The 7,895-nt window shown below is 41.8% G+C and overlaps 1 protein-coding gene across 1 annotated transcript; it reads left to right on the top strand.

The window, feature by feature from the left end:
* Positions 1–5,011: 5,011 nt before the first annotated feature.
* Positions 5,012–5,332, top strand: LOC110594579 (late cornified envelope protein 2A). The gene has a single exon (XM_021707036.1). It carries the CDS (start codon positions 5,012–5,014, stop codon positions 5,330–5,332), a length of 321 nt encoding a protein of 106 aa, XP_021562711.1.
* Positions 5,333–7,895: the final 2,563 nt, after the last annotated feature.

Here is a 7,895-nt window from a genome sequence, read left to right as displayed (position 1 = left end):
AAGAGCCTAAGATGAGAATATTCCTGCCACATAAAGAAATATACACTTAAAGAAACTTTCTTGAAACATTTGTAATTTGGGACATTGGACTGAGAGTGTCATTGTTGGCTTTATGAATAGGACTTGTCTAATGCCTATGAGATTCCTGGCTTATTTGCTACTAAAGCCTATGGGAATCTTGGTTTGTTTGCTACTAAGACCACTAGCTGGTAACTTTTAAAAGATATGTATGTGAAAGAGTTTTCTTTGTCTTTCCCCTTCAAAAATGGTATAAAAGCTCTGTATTAACTAGCATTAAATTGTCATCTGTTCAAGAAGCAGGTGTCCGGTATATGATCGTCATTTGCCTATCTGTCTCTCCTTCAACACATCCCACGACCCTCGTGGGGCGGGCCCCCGCATTTATGTGTAACTCAGTTAATAAAAGAGACAATTAACACAATATTGCCATTAGGTAATTAGTTGTTTTCCACACTTCACAGTTGAGAAAGCTGAGGTATAGACAGTTTGGTGAACTTGTCTAGGGTTTCACAGCAAGCAACAGTTCTCAGAATCCAAACCCAGATAATTTGGCTACAAACTCTGTTCCTAACCAGTTCTTTAGTGTTAAACTGGGAAGGCCCATGTTATTTATTATATGTGAAATTCAGATAGCTACCGTAAGTTCTTCTCAACACGTTAGACTCAGAGCAACTGTTCCCTCGTTTTCCAGCCCCACATACTAATTATTTCTGGGATAGTTCTTATACTGCACAAATACCCTCTATTTCTTGTGTCCTTCTTTTTCTTCCAAGTCCCTCTGTCCTTCCTTAATATCCACCCTCTCAGTGGGGCTCTCTATTTGCCCACCCTACTCCTGCACAGGGCACCTTCTGTGACTTCCATGGATAAACTCACAATGACAGACCAAGAAGAGGATGGGTCCCTGAAAATAAAAACAGAAGAGGGAGCAGGACCAGGGCCAGGGATGCTTTGTACAAGGGATCCTGGACCAAGATTCAGGGTTCATTTTGGCTCTAGGAGGAGGCACAAGTGGTAATGCTTTCACATTAAGAGTTCATGTCTAATGATTCCTAATACTCTTGTCTCCTTCTTTTTTTTCCTTGAAAAATCATGGGAGATTTCAGGCTTCCCCAACAGGTTCTGGTGCCTAGAAGTTACAAATGGCTTCAGTAAGAACATAGCCACTGGGCAATGTTTTCAGGCTCCCAAGTAACTACGCCACCACCTCTTGTTAGGAAACTATAGGTCATACCATCTCCTCCATGCCTGCTCTATGATCTGGTGGGCTCAGGATCTGGTGGGCTCAGGTTATCTGTTATCAGTGGGGAGGAGAGGTTGGGATGGGCTAAGACATGCATTTTACAGGAAGATGATATAAAATGATTAACCTAGTACTTATAGAAGCTAGAGGAGAGGATTGAATGACATTGGTAAGGTCCCATGCCAGGTGAATAGGCAAGTACCACAAAGAAAGAGCATGTTTTGGAGGTGAGTAGGTTTTTGCAATAGAATTAGTTTGAGGTCACAGTAAAATATTTGCCTCGTTAAGAGACATTTGGCATGATCAACCTGCCGGTCAGTGACTTTCCAGGCAAGGAGGAAGTCGTTTAAAAGGAGTCTTTCAAATAACTCCTAGATCATTCTTCTAATAACATTTCATTCATCCATTCATTCATCTAGTCAGTACTCCATGGGTAACTGCTGTACTTTTCAGGAAAGGGAACAAGGAATAAGACCTGATTCAGAGGGTTCATGCTCTGGTGATGCAATGACTGTGGTCATAAACTCAAGAATACCTAGAATTATTATGTGTTGCTGTCAAGGGCCATGGGCCTGATCCCAAACAGTGGCCGATCATATTGGATCACAAAAAGAAATACAGAAGGAATTTTATCCCCTGATACTGACTTCCTGGGAACAAGGCACCCATCAGTTTTGCAGTCTTCTCTCTAACCCTTTAACCCAACTTCTGTGCTTGTCCCTGGTTTGCAAACACATGTTCGTGCACATGCTGTGTGTACACACACATACTCATAAAGATACAGCCCAGGAGAATGAGGAACCTAGTATGACATCACCTAGGGCATTGCCACATGATCCAGTGTCCCAACCATCTTCTTGGGAAATAATGACTCAGAAGATTCTCAGTCCAGAACCTCATTTTGTAGGAACATGAATTTCATAGTGGTCTTCAGAATGTCCATTGATTTGTGAGTCCTAGAGGTCACAACACACATGATATTTGCCTCTATAAATCTAGGTGTTTGGACATATGTAGCGTCACCCCAAAACCCCAGAATTATCTTTTGGAGGGTGGTCCTTTGCAGTATAGGCCTCCCTCCTCCTGCTAAATAAGTGTTCTAGGAATCCATCAGCTTCAGTGTACCAGCTAATGTTGTTTGAGAGGATTTGTTTGGCTTCAGTAGTGGTCTCACTCCATCGCCCAGGCTGGAGTGCAGTGGCATGCTCATGTCCACCACAACCTCAATCTGCTAGGTTCAGGCGATTCTTCTACCTCAGCCTTCCAAGTAGCTGGAACTACAGGTGTGCCCTACCACGCCCAGCTTATTTTTTGATTTATTGTAGAGATGAGGTCTCACCAAGTTGCCCGGGCTGGTCTTGAACCCCTGAACTCAGGCAATCCTCTCGCCTTGGCCTTCCAAAGTGCTGGGATTACAGACTGAGTCACTGCACCTGGCCCAGTGAATTAGTTTTTTTTGACGATTCTTTCAACTTATTTGTCCATTTCATAATGGGTGATTTCTCAGTGCACCTGCTCACACTGTGCTGAGTGTTCGGCAATTTTGATCAAAAACAGTATGACTCCCATGACCCGCCCTTCCTATTCACCCAATTTCACCCTGGATGTTTCCCAGGATGAAAACGTCCTCAAAGGGAAATGTTTTGCCAATATGGAAGAGGTAAAACAAAAAAATGGCAGAAGCACTAAAACGCATAAAAGTTGACATGTTCAAAAAGCGGTTTTGGGCAGTGAAAAAGTGTCCCAATAGTTGTATTGCATCAAACGAAGAGTACTTTGAAGGTGAGTGAAGTTTAAACATGTAAGAATAAATATACAATTAGATAAATTATGAGTGTGTTGGGATCCCTCCTCATATGTGCACTGAAATACCTGGTAGGTGATAAAAGAATATCTTTTTGAATTATTGCTATGTTCATATATCAAATTTATTTCACTATTGACTTGAAAATCCTCTAGGGTACAGGACTATATCTGAGACTAGAAGAAACACAAATTGAAGATGAGGCATCTCTTAGTGGAAAAGAAATTTAGAGATCATATACTCTTGCCTTCTAGAAAATGAGTATATGAAGGAAGAGACTATAAATTTCAAAGCTGTATTTTCAACTTCATGCCATATAGCAAGCAGGTCCTCAGTAAATGTTTGATCAATGAGTGAAATAAATTGATTAATGAATGAATGTATCTAATCCAAGATTTTATCAAATTCCATACTCTCCTGTCATTCACCAATGAGATTAAACAAACCATTTGATTCCCATCAGCTTCTTGACTAGAAATAATTATGCTTCTTACAATCCTAAAAGAATAATGTACACTAGCCTACTTATATTTTTAAAAAATTTGAGGACAAGAAATAAATATTGCTTATCTCTCTGTCTCATATACTACCTAGGCAAAGCACCTGGATCTATCATATGTCCTTTAAAATAACTGACATTGTTTTAGTGTCTTCCTTGTGTCTTCTCATGTGCTAAGCCTCACTTAAAGGAAGCAAAAATGCAAGAAGGAGGATAGTAATAGGCCTGCTTTATAGTTGAGAATTTGTATTGTCTAAATGAAATTTATGAGGTCACTCAACTTATAAACACAGAGCTATAATTTGAATACTGTTCTTCTGATTCCAATACTAGAGACTCTTGCCTTATAATAAAAATTGCCTAAGTGAAGAAAAGTTTAGTCACAATAATCTTCACCACCAAATCTGAGAAAACCATCTTTATTCACCTAATTGTCCTGTTAGCAGGGACCTGTGGGTCAGAAGTAAGGGGCTGACAAGTAGGTATGGATATATGGAAGAATATATCCTAGGAAGGAAATGGTTCCTGATTCAATGCCCTGGAGAACCAGCCTGGAAGCAGGACCCAGATGACCATCCTTGGAAATGGAAAGATGGTGAAATAAAACACTTCCACAAGGAAGCTGTAGTATGGATTTCTGGTTTTCTCAGAAGTCACTCCCTGAGCCCTACTCTGGAGGGTCTTGGGAATCCATCCTGGGGGAGGCTGTGACTGGTTAAAGCTCCTCTAGAACCCAGTTCCAGAAAGAAGTCCTGGGAACACCAAGGGACTCCTTGGATTACAGAGACAACAAGGGAAGGGAATGTCAGGAATGATCCAGTATATGCCTTGTTATGCAAGAGTCACCTTCTTCCCTTCCTGGAGCCAAGCCTGGGCCCTATAAAAGACACATACCCAGCTCTAGCACCTCATCTGCTCTGACTCTCAGGGACCTGCCTGTGCTCCTCTGTGTGACCAGGGTGAGTGGGCACCTGAGAGACCAAAGGGTATCTGGGCAGGACTGAGGCATGGGGAGGAAGGAGGGAGGCTGCAGAGTTGTGACTTTGATTCTGTGCTATAGTGAGCAGAAATGAGGCTCAGTCTGACTTGAGTCTCTGAAAATGTTACTTTGGGCTGGGAAAAGTGTGGTTCTCACATTTTTTTCAGAGATTTATTCTTATATTTAGAGAATGGGTACTTTATTGACATGCGAGCACTTTATTCAAGCTCATGAAGATTAGAAAATGCTGACTACTGATAGAATAAGAAGCTTCTTATTCTGATTTTTCAACCATGTTTTTATTCAGTGGGAAAGATTTAAGTTGCTTTCTTTCTCTTCTTTATAAATATTATTCACCATCACCATATGTCTTAATTTTTTTAAAAGATTAAAATGCCATCTTTACTTCTATGTAGCTAAAGAATGTCATTATTTCAACTTCCAGGTTAAAAAAGTCCTACCAAGATGTCCTGCCAGCAACACCAGCAGCAGTGCCAGCCCCCTCCCAAGTGCACCCCCAAATGCCCACCCAAGTGCCCTCCAAAGTGTCCACCCCAGTGCCCAGCTCCGTGCCCACCTCCAGGATCTTCCTGCTGTGGAGGAAGCTCTGGGGGCTGCTGTGGCCCCAGCTCCGAGGGCTGCTGCAGTTCTGGGGGTGGTGGCTGCTGCTTGAGCCACCACAGGCCCCGTCTCTTCCATCGACGCAGGCACCAGAATCCCGACTGCTGTGAGTGTGAGCCTGCCAGAGGGTCAGACTGCTGCCATGGCTCTGGAGGCTGCTGCTGACCAGACCTTGAACTCACAGAGAAATCCTTATGGAGAAACTTGGGGGCATACCCTGCCCCAGGATGATGGCCTCCCCTGCCCCCTCTTCTTCTCTTCAAGGACTGATAAATCCTGTGAAGCGTTCTGTTTGGTCTGATGCCCCAAGGGCCCCTCCTGGATCCTAATCTTTTCCTGCTTTACCTCATACAACAATAAAAACTCTGTTGTCTACTCAGAGTATCCTGGCCTTTGTCATTCTTTTCAAATTCCCTAAGCCTAGTGCCCCAGGAACACACTTTTTAGAGTGCTTTGGTAAGAACGAAGTCTGAGGAGGAAGCAAGCTAGAAGTGGTTTTCATAGGGGCAATCGTGTAAGAGCAATCACACAGGAGAGCTTCTCATGGGATTGCCTGCGTATGCTCAAGGTCTCTGAGATGTGGATCCTCTCAGTCACACAGTGGTTACAAGGGTCTGTGAGCCCCAGGACCAACACTTTTGGTCAAGCACAGCCTGGTCAGTTTATCTCACACTGCAGCCTGTAAATTATTTTTATTTTCTCTACATGCCATGATAATAAAGTTTGCAATTTTGCTTTTACATTCCAAGTAAAAAAGTGTATTTAATAGAACTCCTTTTATTTGATTTAAAATACTTGGCATGAGAATTGGAACCCTTAGGGCAAGCTTAAATGACAACTCATTGCCACTCAACTGCCTTCCAGGGAGGGGGATCCTGCCCAGTTCTTGTCTTTGTTCAAGTTCCAGTGTCTCTTCTAAACAATTGTTAAATAAATATCTAAGCAATATAAGGCTGAAAGAGCGCCCAGGTGTGGTTCCGCCTAGTCTCTCTGACTCAGTTCATGACTAAGTGGGACACAGAATATGAAGCTGGTATCTGGGCCACATCCCACTTTCATTGCTGTAACTGGCTCACTGCTAAGGCTCAGATAGAAGGAGAATTATCAAATACTACTATCATGTGACTGTAGAATAAGTTGCTTAGTAGCCCAGACTGAGGCTAGCGCTTCTTAGATTCTGGTCTGCTCAGCTCAGTCACCCATAGAATTTTAGGGCAGAGAAGCAGCTTATCTGGATTGCTTGAACTTGGGAGTTTGAGACTGCAGTGAGTTAGCCTGTCACTCTGGGTGACAGAGTGAGACCCTGACTCTAAGCAAATACAAAATCTGATAAAGGACTTTACACAAAATATATAAAGAACTTTTACAACTCACGAATAAAAAAGACAAACCAAATCTAAAAATGGACAAATAATTTGAACAGGTATTTCTCTAAAAAGATATGTAAATGGACAACGGCACACAAAACACACTTGATGCCATTAGTCATCAAGATTATGCAATTCAAAACCACATGGAGATTCCACCTCATACCCACTAGGATGATTATATGGCTTTACCTAGAAGATATTGCGGGTTCAGTTTCAGACCACTCCAATAAAGCAGAAATTGCAATAAAGTTTGTCAAACAAATGTTTTGGTTTCCCAGTACATATAAAAATGTATGTTTGCACTACCCTGTAGTCTCTATTACGTGTGCAATAGTATTGTATCTTAAAAAAATGAACATACCTTAGTTTAAAAGTACTTCAGGGCAAAAAATTGCTCATAAGCCTTCAGCAAGTTGTAATCTTTTAGACAGTATAGCTCCCTGTCTTGTAGTTAATGGCTGCTGACAGATCAGTTGCTGAAGTTTGGGGTGGCTGTGGCAATTTCTTAAAATAAGACAACAGTGAAGCTTGCATCATGGATTGACTCTTCCTTTCACAAAAGATTGTAGTGTCTTACAGAAGGCATAATGAACTCTGAAATATCAGAAGTGTGAGAGTGGAAGGTAGGGTAGGGATGAAAAATTACCTATTGTGTACAATGTGTACTGGTGGGGGTGAAGGGTACACTTAAAGTCAGACTTCCTTGCCACTATACAATGCATCCATGTAATCATAAATCATTTGTATCTTCTAAACCTCTTGAAATAAAAATAAATAAATAATAAAAAGATTGCAATGTACCATGCAATGCTGTTTGACAGCATTTTACCAACAACTGAACTCCTTTCGAAACTGGAGTCAAACCTCTCAAACTTGGTCACTGCTTTATTTAATCAATGTTCGTGGCACTTTCACCCAGCAGTAGATTCCATCTCAAGAAACCACTTTCTTTGCTCACCCATTAGAAACAACTCTTCAACTGCTTATAATAAAACTGTTCAAGCTTTATCATAAGGTTGTAGCAATTCAGTTCCATCTTCAGGTTCCACTTCTAATTCTACTTCTCTTGCTATTTTCACCACATATATAGTCACTACCTCCCCCGAAGTCTTGAACTCCTCAAAGTCATCTTTAAGGGTTGGAATCAATTTCTTTCAAACTCCTGTTAATGTTAATATTTTGACCTCATCCCCCTAAATCACAAATTTTCTTTCTTTTTTGAGTTGGAGTCTCACTCTGTCATCCAGACTGGAATGCAGTGGCACGTTCCCGGCCACCGCAGCCTCAACCTGCTGGGCTCAGACGATCCTTCCACCGCAGTCTTCCAAGTGGCTGGAACTACAGGCACGCGCTATCAC

This window comes from Carlito syrichta, unplaced genomic scaffold, assembly GCF_000164805.1.
Source record: "Carlito syrichta isolate Samal-C Ts95f unplaced genomic scaffold, Tarsius_syrichta-2.0.1 Scaffold316302, whole genome shotgun sequence".
Classification (NCBI taxonomy): Eukaryota; Metazoa; Chordata; class Mammalia; order Primates; family Tarsiidae; genus Carlito; species Carlito syrichta.
Note: the sequence above shows the minus strand (reverse complement) of the source record. Positions and strands in the feature narration are given on the sequence as shown.

What these genes read in the sequence shown, in the direction of transcription:
- LOC110594579 (XM_021707036.1), top strand. Translation starts at nt 5,012, where the DNA reads ATGTCCTGCCAGCAACACCAGCAGCAGTGCCAGCCCCCTCCCAAGTGC.